We start from the raw sequence: 21,379 nt of genomic DNA, 5'->3' as shown, positions 1-21,379 counted from the left end.
TTTTTCAACTCAAATGTCCACGTTCCCTTCTAGGCAACCTTTCCAGGGGCCACTTGCCAGCAGTGGGCAGAGCCAGAAGCAAAATTGGGTGGAGCAGCAAATGTTAATTTATTCACATATCTCTCTCCATCCAGGCAGGCAAGCAGCACGATGACCTCGAAGACACATTCTAAGCAGGCAAAACCCCACAAGGAGGGTGTAAAATAGGGTGGAGAGGGGTGTTGCCTGGGGAGTCCTGAGGGCAGCACAGAGACTAGGAAGGCAAACATTTGGCCCTGAGGCTCCCCATCCCTGGGTTAGCAAGCAAAGTGCCCCGCCCCAGGTTGGCATTTAGGAGGGGGAAACACTGGCCATGATCTGGATACCTAGATGTCTAGCACATGATAGTAAACCTAAGGGCAGTGTGCTGCAGCAACAGACAAATGAACTGTTGATCATTGAGGTGCTGTTGAGCTGTCCTGCAGAGACTAATTTTTATTTATTTACTAGGGGCTGCTGTCCGTCTTCGCTCTGCTCACACCTATTCCTTTCCCAACCACCTTTCCCACACACTTGACCCCAAAAAACCCTCCCTCTACACCTCACTCACTTGCTAGACTATTAACCCACAGCTCAATCCAAGTAATTATAGCCTGCAATATTCACCATTTTATGACACTAATAGCTGTCCTGGGAACGACATGATGAACAGGGTAAAGGGAAGAGCATTCCAAAAGCAGCCTACACCCCAAAGCAGAAATCTCAGAAGATACAGTCAACAAGCATACCATCTGGATCATGGCTTCTGTCCACAGGTGGCTTTCTAGCTCTAGCGCTCTTTGCAACACAGTTCTGAGAATATGCATCATGACATCAGAATTCAGAACGTTCACCACATTTCTGAAAGCAGCACTGAATTCAGGCGGAGGAGGCGGCGGCAGTGCTATAAAAAGAGTAAACAAATACTCATGCATTACTAACTTCCCAGCAGTCTTATGAAAGCAAGGAGCATAAACGTTCATATTTGGCTATGAGCTGTCAAAGGATATATAAGCACAATGTATCATACTTGTATTTCATACTTATGAAATAAAGTTCTGCCTGTAAAGTGCTCTGGTAGAACTCTTGACTAACTGCAGCAGATATATGAACGTATACTTTGGGTTCAGTATTGCCCCCCTCTCCAATGTTTGAGGCAGAATTTCCCTACTTAACTACTCAGAGAACTCTTTAAGTGGCAATGCTTGGGGACTGAATCTGGGACCTAATGGATGCAAAGCATGTGTTCTAGCACTGAGCAATGGGCTCTCCAAATGTAATTGCTCAGTTGGAAATGTTTACATCTGAACATGCCAACTACAAAGTAACAGCATTTTCCTAAGCACACGGATACTGTTTAACAATTGCATAACGCCCTTTTTGGATTTGAAATGTTCTATACTACTGTAAATCATAGGGCATATCAGTATAACCAGGGGCGGAGCAAGCCAATCAGGCGCCTGGGGTGGCGTGCGTGCCCTGTGCCTGGGGGAGGGGCCAGCCTGAGCAGGATGCTCCGCAGGGCCTCCAAGGAGTCTGCCTGCCTTCTCCCACTCAGCTGCCCTACGGCTGAAGGGGAGGTAACAGGCAGACCGTTTGGAGCAGTGCTGGAGCCTGCGGGCCCCCAAGCTGCCGCGTCACTCCCAGGAGAGATGCGTGGCTCAGGCGTGCTGCAGGCCCCGTGGTGAGTGCCGCCCGGAATTTTGTCACCCCCCTCAGTTGTGACATCTGGGACACCCTGCCCCAACCGCGCCCCCCCCCTTCCTCTATCCCTGAGTATAACCTTAGAGTAACTGATTGGCATTCCTGGAAACTTGTGTGTTATTGTTTAACGTAGCACTAAGCATCAGCTCCTCTATGCAAATCACAATATTTGTAATGAAAAACTACAGGGACCAAGCAATAACTTAAGAGCTGAAGCATGAATAAGTGAAACAAGGTAAACAGAAATGGCTCTGACCCACATTTGTAGCAGTGGACAAGAGTGCAGGAAGGGTCTCCACCTCCCCCATGCTGGAGTGGGACATTAGTACTGATGGAGACTATCTATATGCAATCTCACAGCCTAGGTTACACTGCCAATACCGCAGCATCTATAGCAACAGCAAGCCAATCTTAAGAAGCTGTGACAAAAGTGGATAGGTGATCCCAACCTCTACAGCAGATGTATGTAATTAGTTTCTTCATCAAAATAGTAGCATACAAAAGTGGCACCAAGTGCAATTAGTTCTCTCGGTGGAAGTCACCATATATTGTAATTGCTGAGTGCCAAGTCATTGCAAATAAATGACTTGGCACTCAATAATATGTTTACATTCTCCGATCTTTACAAGGAATGAGGATGAATCATTTCTGGATCAAATCTGTTTTTATTTTTATTTTTTTAAAAAACCGCTTCACCATCACTTCCTTGCACTCATTCATTGTTCCAACTTTTTACCTTCATCTCTGTTTTCTTGGACTCGTCTTTTCTTTTCCATATGCTCAGCCTGTAAAAAAAGTCAACTTGTTAACTCTCAAGATACCAATGAGGTTTTTTTTACTGAATGTATAAACAAAGAGCTTAGATTAGATTCCATCAAAAGCAATGAACAACCAAGTACTAGGAATTCTTTGAAGGCACAAAAAAGAGAACCGAGAGAAGAGAAAAACACACACACACATCCCTGAAAGCACACACTTGTTAAAGAGGCACTGGAAGTAAAGCAATTGCTTGAATAAAGCAATTGCTCCCCTTTCCTTTTTGTATCCATCTATGAGCATAAATTAGGGACGCGGGTGGCGCTATGGGTTAAACCACAGGGTCGGCGAGGTGAGCTCCCCTTGCTCGGTCCCAGCTCCTGCTAACCTAGCAGTTCGAAAGCACGTCAAAGTAGATAAATAGGTACCGCTACAGCGGGAAGGTAAACTGTGTTTCCGTGTGCTGCTCTGGTTCGCCAGAAGTGGCTTAGTCATGTTGGCCACATGACCTGGAAGCTGTACGCCAGCTCCCTCGGCCAATAACACGTGATGAGCGCCGCAACCCCAGAGTCGGTCACGGCTGGACCTAATGGTCAGGGGTCCCTTTACCTTTTATGAGCACAAACTAAATCTTTTTCTTTGCAGTACAGGCAGGCAGATGCTCACTCACACGTTTAAGCTAACAAAATTTGTGAAATAGTGCAACGGTGAGGAAATTCTGAGTGTCAGCCTTTATGCCGAGCTACAGGATGCCAGTAGGATTCCAAAAAGATGCTTTACCAAATTTAATCTGACCCTTATCTAGAAAGAAAGAAAAAGGTTTTTACCAGCCTTGTTTAAAGTTCTGTAAATGTATAATTTTCACTTGGAAAAATACCTTACGCTACTATGTAATGAATGAATACATTAGGACCTCTGCACTCTAGATATTGAATGCATAAGAAAGAAGAACACGAAATCTGAGAATCCATGTGGCACATCAAAGTCAATCTAGACTCAATAAATGTGAATTAATCTAAAACAACGAAATATATACGCAATTAGCTATTCCTTGAACAAGAATGATACGGGGGGAAATAAACAAGAATGAGTAAAAGAGACCCGTGAGTCAAGCAGGGTTTTTCTTAATCTCCACAATTTATGCCCTCATCTTAAAAGACTCAGGGTACAGGCCCATGGCATAAATAGGCATAAAAATGTATAGTTGCAAATTTAGTCCGGCTTTCGGAGGGGGGAAAACAAATTCTGGGTATCAGGGATCTCTAAGCCAACAGGATTTTCTGGCCCCAGTACACTATATGTGGCTTGAGCCCTCTGCTCCATCGACAATCTACTGGCAAGAAATGCTGCATATGTACATTAAAACTAAAACAAGTGCCTCTCTGCAAATTGACATGGTAGGTGGCTGGGATCTCCCCAGCACAGTGCTTTGTAATATACCCAGATGCCCTACAACCCAAGTAAAAACACAATTTTTAAAAGGGGGGAAAGGACAGGAAACTGGGTCTGAGACCCCGTATGCAAACTCCTGGTTCCTAGGCGAAACAAAATAAAAAAATTAAAAAAATTCAGTAGCACCTTAGAGACCAACTAAGTTTGTCATTGGTATGAGCTTTCGTACCTGAAGACGTGTGCATGCATACGAAAGCTCATACCAATGACAAACTTAGTTGGTCTCTAAGGTGCTACTGAATTTTTTTTAATTTTGTTTCGACTATGGCAGACCAACACGGCTACCTACCTGTTCCTGGTTCCTAGGTTAATATTGTTTCTTCAAAAGATTTAATCACACTAATAATTGGCTGCTATCCACAGTGGCTTGCAATCTACTATGTATTTTGGAAAGCAGCTTGTCTGACTTCCTCTCCTCTAGGGGTTCAGCACTATGGATAATACTCCAGGGGCCTATGAGTACTACTCGGCAATTTGATCATAAGGGACATAGACAGCTAGGTTTGCGACAGGCATGCAAGCAACATGGTAACTTCCCCACTTGGTTTCCTTACCTTGCTGCGCTGTGTTTTGGTGTAATGGTAAAAGAATATATTGTACTCTCTGCGGCATTCTTCCTTCAGTTCATAGACTCCATGGCCTGATACGCCTGGTTTCCTTTATTTGAAAAGCATACAAACAATGAAATTATTTTCAGCAAAGCATTAAGGAGAACACACAGTCATTTCATACACACAACATACAAAGAATCCTGCTGACTCCAACCAAGGGCCTATCTTGTCCACCATCCTGCTTCCCACAGTGGCTAACTAGATGCCTAAGAGAAATGAGTAAGCCAGAAATGAGGGCAATGGCACCATTACTCAGAGGCATGCTGCCTCTATCCCGAATATCCTCACAATTCAAAGCCACAGGACATGTTAGGAATTTTGAAGGATACACTGAGTGTGCACAGAACAGCAGAGTGGCATCTAGCCAGTTTAATTTAGAGTGTTCCTTTGAACAGGCCACAGAATCCTCTGCAACATGCAAGTTCCTTCCACTGACACACAGTTCTTCGACAAGCTGATTTGTAAAACCCTTCCCCTCTCGAGGTAAACAAACATGAAAAACCACCACTGAAACATAGTGAATGCTTTTGGAATCTGAGTAAATGGATCACTGCTTCAACAGAGTTTTTAATTCTTTCTGTAAAACTCTGAAAGCATATATATTTCTAATGTCTGACTTCTTTATGTGTGGCAAACACATGAGAAGGTTCCTCTTCAACCAGGCATTTGGCTGATTAACATTCTATGCCTTTCAAATGTGTTTGTGGGAAGAGGCCTATTGATTTGTTTTTGTTTTAGTACAGTGGTACCTTGGTTCTTGAACCCAATCTGTTCTGGAAGTCTGCTCGACTTCCAAAATGTTTGCAAACCAAGGCACGGCTTCTGATTGGCTGAATGGCCCCAGAAACAATGCTGACAACCAAAACACATGTTCAGCTTCCGAAAAATGTTTGCAAACCAGAACACTTATAGTACTTCCGGGTGTGTGGCGTTTGGAAGCCAATTTGTTCGTCATTTAAGCCGTTCGGGAACCAAAGTACCATTGTATGCATTTTGTGTTCTCATTTTGTATTTTTCTGTTTTGAACTGCCCTATGATCTTTGGATGAAGGGCGGTATACAATTTTAATTAATTGATTGATTGATTAATAATATGCTATCACTATGCTTTAACTACTGATTTAAAAGGAACAAGAGCTTACTTGAATATGGCCACTTTGTGGATGACCTTCTCCAAACCAGTCTCATTGTTTTCCTGTTAAAAACATTTGATATGCTAAAGTAGTAAGAACAAAATATATGTGGTGAAAAACAATAAATGAAAAGCAAATCAAGCTGCTTAAGAATCAGTAGCCGGTAAACATCTACAGATATCCTGATAAAACCGCATGTAGGCATTTGTCACCATGCTATTAATCCAGCAACAATTCAAATGAGGGCAAGGGCATGGGGACCTGTGAAGCAAATTGTTATTAAATACAATCGAAATTTTCAAAATCGAAATGTTATTATGAAGATCACTGTGTCTAAGCAAATAGTTCAAATATAATCATGTACTTTTAAGCTGATTAATCCAAAATGACATGGGCTCATGGAGCTCCTAGTGTGCATGGTTTTTTGCAATCACAGTAATATTGAAGAAGTTCTGTGTATAGAATGGGGGGGGGGGTGTTTGCATGTGTGTGCGCACACCCACACAAGCAAAAGAGAAAGAGTGCTCTTGTGCTACAAGGAGTCTGGATTGTCTAAGAAAAGGATGTTAAACATTTCTGCTGAAAGAGGAACACAAGATAGAGGAAACATCAAGTACAGGAGGAACTTGAGCTGTGTTTCATTGATAATTTTAGCATATACGGCCCTAAAGATTTCTGTGGTTAAGCAATCTGTGAACCTTTCTAGATTAATAGGAATCAAAGGAAGTAATCACTCACATCCTTGGGCAAAGATTTTGCGATAGCACTGTGGGCCATTGGTTCAATGCAAAGTAGATGAATAATTTCTCGCATAGTAACATCATCTTTTGTCACATTACTGACTCCTGGCACATATCTTTCTCCTGGAAGAAAAAAGAAGAAGAAAGTAATCTCACATATACACAGTGGAATACATTTTCATGCATGCAAGAGATCACACTGTAATGATGATGGTTCCTAGACTAAAAATTCCTTGAAAGTGGCATGGAGCGCTGCAAGGGGATGCATGGGCAGGGCTGGATATATAGTAGGTTAGATAAGGAGGCTAGAATACAGTGGTACCTCGGGTTAAGAACTGAATTCATTCTGGAGGTCCGTTCTTAACCTGAAACTGATCTTAACCTGAGGTACTACTTTGGCTAATGGGGCCTTCCGCTGCTGCTGCTGCCGCCGCCGCCTAATTTCTGTTCTCATCCTGAAGCAAAGTTCTTAACCCGAAGTACTATTTCTGGGTTAGCAGCGTCTGTAACCTGAAGCATTTGTAACCTGAGGTACCACTGTACTAAGGTGAGGTTACAGTCATACAAAATCTGGAGGCTCTACACACACACACACCAAGTGGCGGAGCTTCATGCTCCGGCACCGGGGAGGAGAGCAGGCTGGTGCACGTCCTGGGGGTGTGGCATGGCGCCCAGCGCGGTACCACATCCTGCTCCCCCCGCACTCCTCTTCCTCTGCCAGTGCACACACCAACCCTCTCTCTATCCAAGCAAGCAAAATACATCATCACAGTTCAAGAACACATTTCAGCCAGGAAAAGCACTTGGGAGGAGTGAAGAGAAGCAGAGCCAATGATCATAGCATGGAGAGAAGCCTGAGGATGAGACAAAGAGGTCTGGAAGCATTTGGTCCATGGGCTGGAGGTTCCCCACCCCTGTTCTATGTCCTATCCCATGGGTGGGGAACTGGATCTAGCCAAAAGGACAGGTCGTTTTCTCCACAAACCCTCATGGGCCAAATCACCTTTTTCACATATGGAGTCTTCAAAAGCCCGTTTCAAAGCACAGCGCATCCCTTAGATTGATGATGAGCCAGCTGTTTTTATTTTGGGTTTTTTTTTGGGGGGGGGGGTTGCATCTATTTCCTTTGGTTCTAATAGTCACATGGTTAATTTTCCTTCCACTCCTTCTTAATTTTGCTCTAATTTCAGAAGGATAACCACCTTCTGTCCAAGCTAGTTTTGAAACCCTAGCACTGGATCAATATAAAGAATGTATTACCCTAAGAGGCATTTAGTACAGTGCACCCCACCTAACCACAATCGTATCTGTACACATGATTTTCAGGTTTTATTGAAAGAAAATACTTTTCATTCACTATACAAATGCACTGTCTGAGACTGCCTTCCATCAGCCACTTCCAGAAGCCCATGTATACAGTATTCACATGTACTGTTCAAATAAGTGCAGTGCTGCCACAACCATCAACAGCCACGGGAAACCCAACTTTTCACAATGGCATGTGCAGACTATTCAATGAGCTGCCTGTGCATACATCACAGCTAGGCTATTCCTTGAAGATACATAACCACACTGAATAGCTGAAGGTAAATCTACATATGTTTGCAAAGGAAATGAACCCTTTTAAGGGCCTAAAGAACCAGCTGACGGTGGAAGAAGGGGAAAAAAGGGACAACATTAAAAGGCGGTTCATAATCGACCCAGATTAGATATGTAATTAATATGCCACTTAACACATTTGTGTTAAGTGTGATGGTTTCAGATATTAAAGTTTCCATTACTGGAGAGCCTATTACATATTCCAAACAACTTGCATCTTTTCTATTAAAAAAAAACACAATTTTCCTTACCCACCACGTAGATAAGAACTTGAAGCATCTCTTCTATTAATGTGTTACACTGCTTATTCAAGTCCTGTAATATTTCAAGAAAGCACCAATGAAGTTCTTGGAAAATATAATTATGTGAAATACTGAAGCCTGAGGTTTTCTGAAGCACTTGAAAACATATTAAGCTGACTCAAAGCTTTATGAACAGAAAAATAACTGGAAAAATAGAGGGTGGAAACTAGTTGGTGCCCTTGAATTCACAGAAGGGCTTTTCATGCAGCACATGTCTCTGCAAACAGGAAAAGTGGGGAGGCAATTTTTGCCAATTCCTGCTTCCCACTGCAGCCCCAACTGCCACCCAAAAATCAGCTCCAGGGTGTTAGGGAAACCTACAGAGCAGGGAAGCAGCAGAAAGGGCAAACTGCCAACCATTCCTCTCCTGTTTGTGAATGCATCGGCTGGGTCGAAGGTCCTTACATGACCACAAGGGCAGCAACTGGATTCCACCCAGTATTTAAAAGTTCCCCCACCAGCACTCATGTCAGAAAATTAAGCCTACAAGCTGGATGGAAATAATCTAAAGAAGAGAAGAAAAGAGAAGGGAAGGGAAGAGATAAGTTCCATTTTTAAGTTGTAAAGCTGCAACAATTTATGGTATAGAAAGTCTATGTGATTTAAGAAAGTCTCTTCAGTGGAAATGACTGTCTTTAGCAAAATATTGCAATTTCATTGAAGGAGATAGAAACAGTGGGTTTCCACATGTTTATGATTTCAATGGTGAAAATTAACAGCATAGAGCTCTGTACCTGGTCTTTGGTTGGCACAATTCTCTTAAAGGCATCAAGCAGTTCATATCGTTGGAGTACAAGCAAGAGGAAACTGTTTGGATCCATAAGAGATGCCCCAATCTATCAGAAATATACACGTTCAATAGCATTAGAGAATAGAGAATATAGGCAACAAACAACACACACACACCAAAGAAATTCCAAACATACTCACCTGAAGGAAAATTATATCCTTATCATACATTTCTTCTCGACATTTAACATCCTGATAATAAAACATCTGAAAGAAAAGAAAACCTTTTTAAAAGTATATAAATCTTCATATGCAAAGCCGTCCTCTTTGGCATAGGCATTCAATTCAATTCAGCAAAACACTATTCCTTCCTACCCTTAACTTTGCCATAAAATGTTTTCAGCTAGCACATTTATGATACTGACAATATCCCCCAAAACTGCATATGACAAAACCTCTTGGCTTCAATCCAGAGAAAGACCAGCAGAAGGTGCCCAAAAGGTGATTCCCTTCTCCAACTTCTCAATGAAAGAAGCTCTCACTCACAGATTTTCTTAATTTTCTTAATTTTAGGAGATCCTTTATTTCCTCTTGAATTACAACCCCCACCAATCAGGATCATCCTTCAGCTCCCAAGAAAGATTTTCTAGGAAACTGCCAAAGGAATGAGAGGAATCACCCAAAATCAAGCAAGACGTCTCGTTTCACTGAGTCCCTTTCTACCAGCCCTCCTTTGGATCCAAGCATTTGTTTATTTAAACTCATAATCACAACTTTAAAAACATTTTGAGGAAACATTAATATTTACTGACAGAGGCTGCTTCCATTTTCAGTTCAGAATTGTGAACTAAGTTTTAGTGGTTAGCATTACATGGAAACATGACCAACAGAAGGATTAAACATCAGCACATATATTTATTGTAATTTCAAAATATAAAAAATATAACTTTATATCTACCTCATGCCTTTCTATTTACTTCCTGTTTGTTGGACACAATCCACATGCCTTCCCTTAAAGTTGTGCATTTGTCACAAAATATTTTCCCACACTCACACTCATTAATTGTATCTAAGAACATAGGATAGGAAAGACTGCTTTCATACATTACTAACTGGCAAAATCAAGTTTGATAATTTCTATCTATTTCTTCCATTAACCACTTTTTCTGGACTTTGCACTAGACAGATTTTATTTTTATTTTTTTGTAGCTAATGGGCATTACATGGGCTTTGTACCACAAATTTTAGGATCAAGTATCTGACCCTTCATTGTTACATGATACCCAATGAAAATAATCTTAGGTATACAAAATTAGAGCTATCTGGAAAGTCCTTGTTTGAGGCTTACATACCTTGATTTTAAAGTTTCTGTCTTGTACTTTAAAGGTAAAGGGACCCCTGACCGTTAGGTCCAGTCGTGACCGACTCTGGGGTTGCGGCGCTCATCTTGCTCTATAGGCTGAGGGAGCCGGCTTACAACTTCCGGGTCATGTGGCCAGCATGACTAAGCCACTTCTGGCGAACCAGAGCAGCGCAAGGAAACTTTCTACCTACTGAATAAGCCTTGGAGTAAGTCTTTGTCCACTAATTTGCTTGCAGTACTTATACTGGCAACTTAACCTCTGTGGGATATATAGGGCATGCGAGAATATATTTGTAGTGAAATTTGGTTGGTACCTGGCTTATCAGAGACAGCCCATTCCTTCTCCACATTTCTGCAGCAACCTGAGCAACCAATACTAGACAACGCAAAGGATATTCTACCAACATCTGCACCTGGAATTCTTCCTAAAGGGTTTTTTTAAAAAAATAATAATGATTGTGTTAAAACAACTGGCATTTGCATAAGGAAATCAATCACTACAGATAAGTTAGTAAAAGGGGGAGGGGTTCTCTGCTATCATTAAAAGAAAAACACAACAAAAGGTTAGAGGCAGAATTTAATTGCACTTTATTACGCTAGGCTCTAACACTGTACTGTGTGGTTTCAGCCAAGTCAAGTCAGTATTCATTCAGTGTTCAGCCACTACAGACCTATATTCTTCCTTAAGGAAGATGACTAATGATTCTGTATTGTCAATTATTGATGGGAAACAGCATCAATCTTTTTTGCAGAATAATTATTTATATTTAGCAGCCTATAACTACCCACAGCAGGGTACTGCAGCTTAAGATCTCCTGCCATTAAGAGCTTATTTGTATCCTTTATTAGTTCTCTGCTCCATTTATATCCCACCTTCTTTCTATGGAACTCAAGACGCCATACCTGGTTCTTCCCCTTCCTATATTATCCTCTGAATAACTTTTTGAGGCAGGTTAGGTTTAGAGGGAATGGCTGGCTGAAGCTCACATAGTGATCTTCATCAATGGGTAGGGAATTGAGCCTGGAAATGTATCAGGGAGACCCAACAAGTTAACCACTACACCACAATGACTCTCATTCTGGCTGAACTTTCAAATACTATTGAGTATCCAGTGGAGATACTTACAGATGTTATGAATTCTTGGAGTCTGGAGATTACATTTGTTTTGCTCAACTGTATGTGCAGACCTAGGAAATACATTAACAGTAATGTTTGTATCAATTTGTAAGCTACAAGGTACATTTGTATGTTGTCTGAATAAGGGCTCATAATTAAGCTCTCTTCTTTCTAACCATGATCTGTAGCCAAGAACCAACATTGGCCAGAGAGCTTAATCACAAGCCTGGGTTCAGAGAGCATGCTAAGTCCAACTTTGGCTTAGCTCAGTGCAGTATGGGAGAAAATGGGACTCAGGAGGAACTAAGCAGCTGCAAGATCCTCTCTGGGATCCTGCACATTTTCACAGTCCAGGTAATTCATAGTTTGGCTTATTATGCCATATGAACCAAGTCCTAATAAATTTATACATGCTGTGAAGAGATACTTTCGGCTCTCTGCCATATTAGAAGCCAGTCACCCAATCGAACTGTTTGGCAAGTAGATTCAGAACAGCAAAATAATTTTTCCCCTTTACAAGAACAGGAATTCAAAATGGTCTTATGTGCTTAAGATAAATTGTAAAGATGATTTGAAAAATCCATGCAGGAGAGATCTAACAGTAGCTATTATTATCCATGATAGTTGAATACAACCTCCAGGTTCAGAATTCTTCTCAAAATGTGGGCAGGAACTGACTGCAATTTTCACAAGCTACAAGCACAGGAGACTCACCAGCAAGCATCCTGGACAATGGTAGATGTATGCTGACAGGATCTGCAGATACCCTGAAGCGCTTGCTTTCCAAAGTATGGCCACATAAATGAATCACTGTCTTGTCCCATGAATAATTACTTGCACTACATCTCAACACTGTTGCATGGCATTCCTTGTAAGCAGTCACCAGCAGTGCTTCCTAGAATGGGCAATATTTTTATAATTATATTTAAATATACAGCCTTATTTTTTCTACTTCAATTTAACTGTGCTAAAAAAATCATACCGTCTCATTTCTATGTTTTAATATGGGTCATGCATTTTATTTTTGATCAGTGGCAATGGAATTGTGCATTGCTATATGTTTAAAATAAACCTAACTCCTAAGGAAATTGGTTACAAATTATCCGATGAGAATATGGATTGTTCAGTTGCATCCCGTAGGAACAACTTTGTATAGTCATTTCTTCTGTCACAATTCTGGTCAATCACATGTAAATCTAACTACAGAACTGTCTTTTCCAAATGACTTCCAGATACTTTGCTGCTTAACCACATGTTTTCAACTCCATAGCTTTATGAATGATCTGCATCTCCAAAAGCCACTTTTCAGCTTTCTAGATAGAGGATTGTGAAAATAAGTAGGAGATTCTCAAAACAGATTTTGAAACAACAAGCTTAGCAAAGATTCAGATCATCAGCCAAATCTGGAATCTATATCTTCTCACTATTCAGTGTTGTTTATCATATACAGCAGGCCCAGAACTTACGCAACTTTACAACAAGGGGTGGGGTTGGTGGTTGGTAGGTAAATAAATAAATGAACGGGGAAAACCCGCCATTTCCTGCCCCCCCCATTTATTATCCCCCCCCCTGCACACCCAGTGGGTTTTCCATGCTTACCAGCCTCTGGGATGCTCCCAGAGCCGCCTTCCCAATGTCCAGCAAGCAAGGTGGCACCTTCCTTGCCAGCCTCTGGAAATGAGATGCGAGGGCTCTGAAGTGTCCCAGAGGCTGGTATGGAAGGTCTGCCTCCTATGACCTTTCCACAGTCTGGTAAACAGCCCTCCACCTTGCAGGAGGGCAGTTCTAGGAGTTATTGACTCTGTGCGATTTTGCAGACCCCCCCCCCCCGAACTAAACCCTTGTGTATGGGATGGGCCAACTGTATCGCATCCAGCTTCAATTAGGAGGGAAATCTTCTTTCATGTTTTTTTTTTGCTAAATACAAATACTTCCACAGATCCTGCCAAGTAAAAATCAATTGAAATTATCATAGCAAAATTTTGCTATGTGAACTTTTAAGAGTTCAGGGTAAAAAACATCCATGGGTTAAAGTTGAAGCACCAGGCTTGCCAAGGTCATGGAGAGTGGCATGCTCACAAGGCGCCTCCAAAGATTTGAGGCTGCTCCATAAAGTATTTCTTTCTACAGATAATGCTGTCATTTTATTGAAACAGGCTTACGTCGCAGGCACACCACTCCTGAAACATCAGGAGAATAATCTTCAGTTGCATCTGGATGACAATGGCTGCTTCCCAATCTGGATCCACCTCAATGTGCTGACCAACTTGCCTTTTTATTTCCTCCATGCCCTGTAATGAAATCCCCGCCCCAAACAGTATGTAACTAAACTGAGGCTTATATCAGACAGGTGTTCAAACCATGTTTCTAAGCAAACAGAAGTAAGCACCAACTAAAACAAGGCCATTTATATTTCTACAGTGTGGATAATTGATTAATAAGGTTTATTTACTGCTTAATCAACAGGAAAACTCTAAGCAGTTGTGGCGCGTGTTTTAATAGCAACCCATATTATAAAGATATGTAATTGTGTTTGTAAAATATAGAGCTCTGCTGAATAAAGTTAATTCATGCTCACCTGAAAGAAACTGATTTTCTTTAAAAACATCTTAAGATATATATTCAAATAGCAAATTAGAGATGCATAGATTATATACTGTACCTGCATGCAAATAAGAATCTTCAGGAAAGAACGGAACCCTTCCAAAAACTGCTCTCGCAGTTTGTCTGTCCACACTGTAGGCTTACTGATTAAAATATACCTGTTGCGAAAAAAGTTGAATTTCAGAAGTATTTTCTAGACAAAGCAGGTTTTAAGCTGGGATATGGGGCTGGAATCATATGTGGCTGGCAAGACTTTGAAACTCCTTTGAGGAAATACCCACTGGTGCAGCAATAAAATGGCTAACACATTTGCAAAGCTAAGCAGGGTCCAGAATTGGATTCAAACTGGATGGGGGAGTGTGCGTTGAGATTCCTACATTGCAGGGGTTGGACTAGATGGCCCTCGGGATCCCTTCCAACTCTACAAGCCTATGATTCTATGATTCCTCTCTCTTGGAAATAACGACAGCCTGGCTGAAATGTGGAACAAAAAGCTGACCTTGATCACTGATATCCTTTTGCACAAATGTGTCTGCACTAGGTCTACCCAGAAAAGGGTGACATAAAACACAACACAAGAGATAGATTGTTTTTAATAGATATTGATCAGTTTGCAACATATAGTAAGGAAGTATGCCCTGATGGTGGTAATGACATAAAATATTATTCTCCACTGCCAGTGAATTGTGCCAGTAATTAGTTCTAGAATGACAAAATGGCTAATCTAATTTCTGACCACGATTCTAAATTTCGGTTGAGACACTGGATTGTGGGCTACGTCTGACCAGGCAATGCGTCATTTATATTAATTTGCCTAAGGTTGTAGTTGCATACCCACAATATGATTCAGTTCTAATGTGGCATATTTTGCAATGCTTATCCCAGACACAAACACTTTTGTGCAATATGTAAAGAGCTAGGTAGGATAAAACAAATATTATTGTCTAATGAAGTGCTTACTCATCTCCACAAACAAGAACACTTACTTGAGGTCATATATGACTGCATACACTCGACCCATTTTCTCTTGGCTGTAATCCTGGAAGTTGAATTTGCCATTTTTATCCAGATATTTGGGGAGCTCTTCAAGCAGTGTCTCTGTTATGACAGAGATGACATTTTGCTCTTCAATGAGATGGCGGGCCTGTGAGGGAAGCAGTAACAATGGTTGTTTTCATTTTATTTTCTATTTCATTCAAAAAAGTCAAAACCTTCAGATGTATTGCTGCTTTATGAAGGCAGTACTACAGAAGTACAGTGTAGGCACAGGGAACCACTGGCCCTCCGGAATAGTCGGACTCTACCTCTCACCAGTCCCAGCCAGCCTGGTCAGAGATGATGGGTTACAGAGCATATTTTATCATATCACTGTCATCTGTCTCTGCAAATCAAATTTGCCAGCAAGGCTTAAATAATTAAACTGCTTTGAGTTTGTTTGTTTTTCCTACCATCAAGCAGCATATAAATTTTATGATACAAATAATTACACACTGTCAGAACACCACCAAAAATTTGGCTTTTGGGGTGGGCTTCAGTACAGGAGAGAGGGCAACACGGCCTTGTTTCATAAGTAGGACACAGCTTGCGATTCATGGGATCCAAACTATAATAATGCTGTACTGAAGGCTGATTGTAGGCTCTTGACAAAAGGAAAAAAGCAGAATACAGAGGTATGGTTGCCCCTCTGGTTATAGTGACTAAAACAAAAATTAAATATTCTTGCTTATTTAAAAAATGAATGCATAAACTACTATAAAGGTTATTTGCAAGTCTTCTTCTCACATATTGTTTATTGTTTCCACTGTATGATGCCAGACCAAGTCAGATAGGAATACAAATAAGCAATGTATCTTAAGCAGAATTCAACCAAGTTCTTCTTTGGAAAATTTCTTGCAGTGTCCAAGTTACCTACAAGCATTGCGATTAACACAATACAAAATGTTCTTTATATACTGTACTCGGATGATTGGCTGTACATACCAATGTAGGAACGGTGAACATCTGAACTGAAAGTGCTGTCACAGAAATTTGCCTTTCATGATCATCACTGATGTATTCACTCTGTAGTTTTTTGTAATGCTGAGAAGAGAAGAATATGCAAAAAAGGTGATTGCCTGGCAGGAACTTAAGGCCAGAAGCATCATGAGGAGAGCATATGGTAAGTGAAATCCCCGCCTTCCAGCAGGAACACACACTATTTCACCAGACAACCCAACTGTGACGGACCAATGTTCTTTCCTTTTAAAAAATTTAAGAGAAAGAAGGACTCTGTTTGGACCACTGGGCAGCATGGTTCTGCTTGTGTCTTCCAAGACTGCAGTAGGCGGTTGGACACTCCCACACTTTCAATGTACAGCACAGGCAAGTCATCTTTGGCACAATGTAACAGAGTGATCTTATCAGCCAAAAAATGGGAAAATCTTCTCCGTAGATGCTTTGAGCACAGTAATTAAATGGCAATCATTTAGATGAACACAGTTTCTACCTCAGGACTTTGATGAAGTTTGTTGTAAAAGTCTCCTCCTGCCCCCACAAATTCAACTTTGGGTGATGTTAATGATTGCTTAACCTCATCCACTAGTTGAACCTCACTGAATTTTCTCTTTGGGGAGGACGTTGAAGGAACTCATTTACTGAAGAATTTAATCTCTACTGTATGTTTATTATTCTATTACCAGTTTTGAACATGTTCCAGAAAGTGACTTACAAATGCTTAAAATAAATAATAAGTAAACAAAGGGTTTAAGAACATTATCTGTGAGGGATAAGAGGTTCCGGCAGCCCCCTCCCATCCTGAATACCAGCTCCTCCCCCAGTGGGGAGGGGGAGACTTCGAGTGGTGATTCAGGAAGTGGAAACAGGAGCTCGAGTACCTTAGCGGAGCACAGGCACCGCCGGGGAAAGGAACAGGGAAGCAGGGAGACGGTGGGAAAGAGGCCGATCCCAGCTACTCCGGAATTGCGTAAAAAGCGCAGGGGGCGGAGATTCAATATGCCAAGATTACTTTGCTGGAAGAAAACGCGCGAACCGCCATTCGGAGGTTCTGCGGAAGACTAACAACATGTACCACTATCTGTAAATAGCACTGCTTTCAGCACTGTAAATACACAGCACCAATAAAAGGATAAAATGCAGAGCTGTGTGGAGTCGTTACTCTGAAGTAGCCCACCCAGGCCACTGTGACAGTATCATTATTATTATTTATTAAATTTATATACTGCCCTTCATCTGAAGATCACAGGGCAGTTTACAGTACAAAGTTGTAGGATGCCCAACTCCCGCCAGCCCCAGCCAACATAGCCAGAGGTCAAGGTAGTAGCAAAGCTGGGGCTGCATGCTGTATCAGCACAGTCAGTCCACCACCTTGCCCCACCCTCTCTCACCTCTGCCTCCTAGTGAGTGGCAGTGATGATGCTGCAATGAAGATATTGCTGTGGCTCTGCCCCACTGGGCAAGCTGCAGTCAATAATTTTTTTAAAGGCTTTGCAAAACATACCTTGCTACTATAAGGGTGAAAAGTAACAGGAGAGATAAATTACCTTAACAAATTCCATGGCAAACCTTTTTTTGTACTCCATTTCCATGAAAAAACTGCTGAAGATTAGTTCATGCAAGATCTTCCTGGCTCCTGAAAAATTCAACAGCTCATGTTTACTCCAATCAGAAAAAGAAAATGAATATCTAATTATAAGAATATTTTGTTCCACTTTACAAAATACAATGTTTATGTCAATAACGGAGTAAGTAATAACAGTAAGAGCTTACATTTCTAAATATGCACAATTGCCAAATATACGTAAGTATAACCAAGTTGGGAAACCATATTTGTTTGAAAGCCTGGACATCAATCTTTTTTAAAAATTTAAAAAGTAGCTGTCAGACTATTTCCAAATATCAAAGTATCACTCATCTTAAACTGAGTGGCGGACACTGAAGGTTTAATACATCACAGCTAATTGTGAAGAAACTCAATTAACACCAATTCAACTTACCTTTGTAAAGTTTTGCATCCCAAAGCATCAATGTGCTTATAAGACAAGGTTTCTCTGAATCAATTTCTTCTTTTAGACATATTTGACAAAAGATCTGACGAAAGTCACCTAAGATAGAATAACATAATTTGGATGGCCATGTTTATCTTTCAATCAATATTATTTCTTTTGAAATAAGTAATGTTTCTAGAACTGCTATTGCCTTGCATATTTGAGATGTTATTCTGGACCAGCTTTGAACAAACAATACCAATAACTTACGACTACTTATTCAATTTCCAACCCTGCCTCCATCGTAAGGTCCCAGGGCAGGTTACAACCATTTTAAAATATAATATTAAAATAAGTTTAAGCAAACTCATAGTATTCATGCTAGCCACCTTTATTCTGAATTAAAAGCAGCCACGAGGAGCACATGAATTGATAACCCATCACCATATAACTGAATATTTATTTCTGGGTCAGCCAGGGACAAGAAGGCCAGAATAGCATTACTTCCGCTACCCCAGAAAAACACAAGGAAATTGAGGCTTGAATTCAAGTGAATGGGAATATTTCCCAAACACATCTGCGAGTTTTATATATGGACATTTTGTAAGATGCAAATCCTTAGTATAAAACATTTGCACATGAAAAATGTTTTTTAGTATCAATAATAGCTTTGGCCATTTAAGAAAGACTGGTCCTGCCATTACATATACTGCTAAAGAAAGAATTCTCTTGTCAACGTTTCGGCATTTGATTATGATACAGAGCAATTTAAGACGCTTACTTGAGTAGCTCATAAGTTTGTTTAACCAGGAACCAAGACGCAGAGCAAATTTCTGGTGAGCCATAATATCAGCATGAAGAACCTTAACATTTAGGGGACCTTGGGAAACATTGTTTGAATGTTTCTAGAAGATAAAAAAAGACATTAGAAGGAGAGGATATTAACCAATTCTTTGATCTTGCCTACTTTTTTCCTGTCATCTTCTCTACCATGCCATTTGTACTTCCAAACAAGGAAAAGAGAGGACAGCTGGAACAGTTGGAGCACAGCGTCTGAAGCTCAATTGATTAAATGTTACAAAAGATGTAGGATAAGAAAAATCTGAAAAGGTCAAGAATGATTTGAAGTTTTTGCATCTGTGAAGGAACAGAACAATTATTCAGTATTAACTGGGTATATTTGACACATTTCAGGAAGTTACCTTAATCTCTTCTTTTGCTTCCTGGCAAACAGCATATGATCCTGCCTTAACAGCCTTGCGGCCCTGAATAGAAGAAGTGATATATTTGGGTCAGGTAATGGCAGAACTTGATCTTATAACAATATGTAAACAAAGGCAAGACTGAACTAAGAACGTTCAACTGTTTCATAAGCAGCTAATGATACTGCATGGATTCAACTCCTTATCTTTGGAGATTTCACTAGACTGATGTAAGGAAGGGGAGTCTTTCCTACCACACGATGCACCCTATGGTGTGGGCGCATTCAGAATATTGTTTGTACTAACCCAGTTGTAATGTTGTGGTGTGTAGCTCGATTTCCATGGGTGGGTAAGGGCCGTAGCTCAGTGTCAGAGCATTTGCAGAAGGTCATAGAATCATAGAATCATAGAGTTGGAAGAGACCACAAGGGCCATCCAGTCCAACCCCCTGCCAAGGTCCCAGATTCAATTCCTGGCATTTCCAGTTAGGGTTGAAAAAGACGCCTGTCTTAAACCCAGGAGAGCGGCTCAGGAGCCACTCAGGCCGTGCGAACGTGCTGGCTGCCCTCAGGAGCTCCGCGGACTGGGCCGAAGGCATCGGAGCGCTTCCGTGCCTTCGGCCCAGTCCGCGGAGCTCCTGAGGGCAGCCAGCATGTTTGCGCTGCCCGAGCGGCTCCTGAGCTGCTGACTCCGACACCGCTGACGCCGTGTGGGTGCCGGGGGTGCCCGGTGGACCGGCCAAGAGGTCGCCCCTCCCCCGGCGAGCGCAACAGCCCAAAATCGAGGGCACCCAGCCGCCGACCAGGCAGAGCCCCAGGGGCCAGAGGGAGAGAAGTCCCTCCGAGAAAGGAGCCTCCGAGAAAGGAGCCCCCGCCAGCTGCTGCTGCGCCGCCGTGCCGGGATCGCCCGGCCACCCGGAGATCCGGGGCCGGAGGGTCCCTGGGGCAAAAGCGAGGTAAGGAGGGGTAAGGAGGAGGCCCTGGCCTAGCTGCTCCGTGAAGGCATCGGAGCGCTTTCGCGGATGCTCCGATGCCTCAGCGGAGGCCTCAGCAGGCCTTGGAAACCTTGGAAACCTTGGGTTACTTACTTCCGGGTTATGATTGTTCGTAAACCGAAAGTTCGTAACCCGAGGTGTTCATAAACCGAGGTTCCACTGTATGGAGTGCCACAAGCAACATCACACACCAAGTGATATTGCTTGGGAGAGAGGAAAAGGCTGTCATGCTCCACCAAGAGGCAGTGCAATGCCAATACTGTTGGGAAATGGTGACGTTCTGTTCCTCTCTCTTCCCTTCCATGGAAATAATCCCTTATCTCCAGAACAGAATTGTTACACAACACGGTGGCAGGAATGTGGCAAACCCACAACCACAAGGTACAGTCAAACCTCAGTTCTCGAATGGCTCCGTTTTCAAACGTTTCGGTTCCCGGATGCCGAAAACCCAGAAGTAAATGCTCCGGTTTTCAAATGTCCCTTGGAACTCAAACATCCAATGCAGCTTCCACTTGAAAGAAAGAAGCTCTTGCAACCAATCGGAAGCCACCCCTTGGTTGTCGAACGCTTCGGAAGTCGAACGGTCTACAAGAACGGATTACGTTCGACAACCAAGGTTTGACTGTATTAGCTGATACCTCTTATTGTTTTCTCACCTACCGCTTATGAAGCATTTTGGCTTTCCTTGCTAAGTAATGGAAGCAAATTATGGACCACAAGTACAATTGGCTCTCTCTCAACTGGGCTACAATATGGTACACTTGTAACAGGAACAGTGCATACTACCAACCTCTTTATCTATAGCAGCAGTATATATCTGGGCTTCTCCAAGCTCACAGCCAAGAGTTCTTTGTAGGCTATAGATAACATGGTCATAAGAATGATGTTCATCATTGAAAAGGACACAGTAGTATTTGTCCAGCTTCTCTCTACTAGGAGGAAACCAAAATATCATTCTAACAAGAGAATACTAAAATAAACTCCAACATACATATTGGGCAACAAAACAAATGTAAGCCATTAAGTAAAGAAAGAGACAAGCAATCAAATTGGAGGAATTGATCAAGCTCTGA

The 21,379-nt window shown here is 41.8% G+C and overlaps 1 protein-coding gene across 2 annotated transcripts in view; it reads right to left on the bottom strand.

The window, feature by feature from the left end:
- UBR1 (ubiquitin protein ligase E3 component n-recognin 1) overlaps positions 1 to 21,379 on the bottom strand; it is a 63,089-nt gene that overhangs the window by 24,222 nt on the left and 17,488 nt on the right. The window contains exons 6-25 of one of the 2 annotated variants that reach the window (XM_035112504.3): positions 21,097 to 21,238; positions 19,313 to 19,375; positions 18,892 to 19,015; positions 18,120 to 18,227; positions 17,667 to 17,755; positions 16,108 to 16,206; positions 15,114 to 15,271; positions 14,186 to 14,285; positions 13,686 to 13,814; positions 12,238 to 12,418; positions 11,533 to 11,594; positions 10,721 to 10,831; positions 9,245 to 9,310; positions 9,049 to 9,150; positions 8,264 to 8,327; positions 6,412 to 6,536; positions 5,683 to 5,735; positions 4,485 to 4,587; positions 2,459 to 2,507; positions 768 to 922 (exon numbers count right to left, since the gene is read on the bottom strand). In XM_035112504.3, coding sequence (XP_034968395.3) covers positions 768 to 922; positions 2,459 to 2,507; positions 4,485 to 4,587; positions 5,683 to 5,735; positions 6,412 to 6,536; positions 8,264 to 8,327; positions 9,049 to 9,150; positions 9,245 to 9,310; positions 10,721 to 10,831; positions 11,533 to 11,594; positions 12,238 to 12,418; positions 13,686 to 13,814; positions 14,186 to 14,285; positions 15,114 to 15,271; positions 16,108 to 16,206; positions 17,667 to 17,755; positions 18,120 to 18,227; positions 18,892 to 19,015; positions 19,313 to 19,375; positions 21,097 to 21,238 — 2,083 coding nt within the window. The remainder of the gene's footprint in view (positions 1 to 767; positions 923 to 2,458; positions 2,508 to 4,484; positions 4,588 to 5,682; positions 5,736 to 6,411; positions 6,537 to 8,263; positions 8,328 to 9,048; positions 9,151 to 9,244; positions 9,311 to 10,720; positions 10,832 to 11,532; positions 11,595 to 12,237; positions 12,419 to 13,685; positions 13,815 to 14,185; positions 14,286 to 15,113; positions 15,272 to 16,107; positions 16,207 to 17,666; positions 17,756 to 18,119; positions 18,228 to 18,891; positions 19,016 to 19,312; positions 19,376 to 21,096; positions 21,239 to 21,379) is intronic. The other variant, XM_035112513.3, reaches the window with a different exon arrangement.

Source organism: Zootoca vivipara, chromosome 1 (assembly GCF_965207765.1).
Source record: "Zootoca vivipara chromosome 1, rZooViv2.hap1.1, whole genome shotgun sequence".
NCBI classification, from domain to species: Eukaryota; Metazoa; Chordata; class Lepidosauria; order Squamata; family Lacertidae; genus Zootoca; species Zootoca vivipara.
The sequence above is the reverse complement of the archived record's forward strand: the minus strand, read 5'-3'. Positions and strand labels throughout refer to the sequence as shown.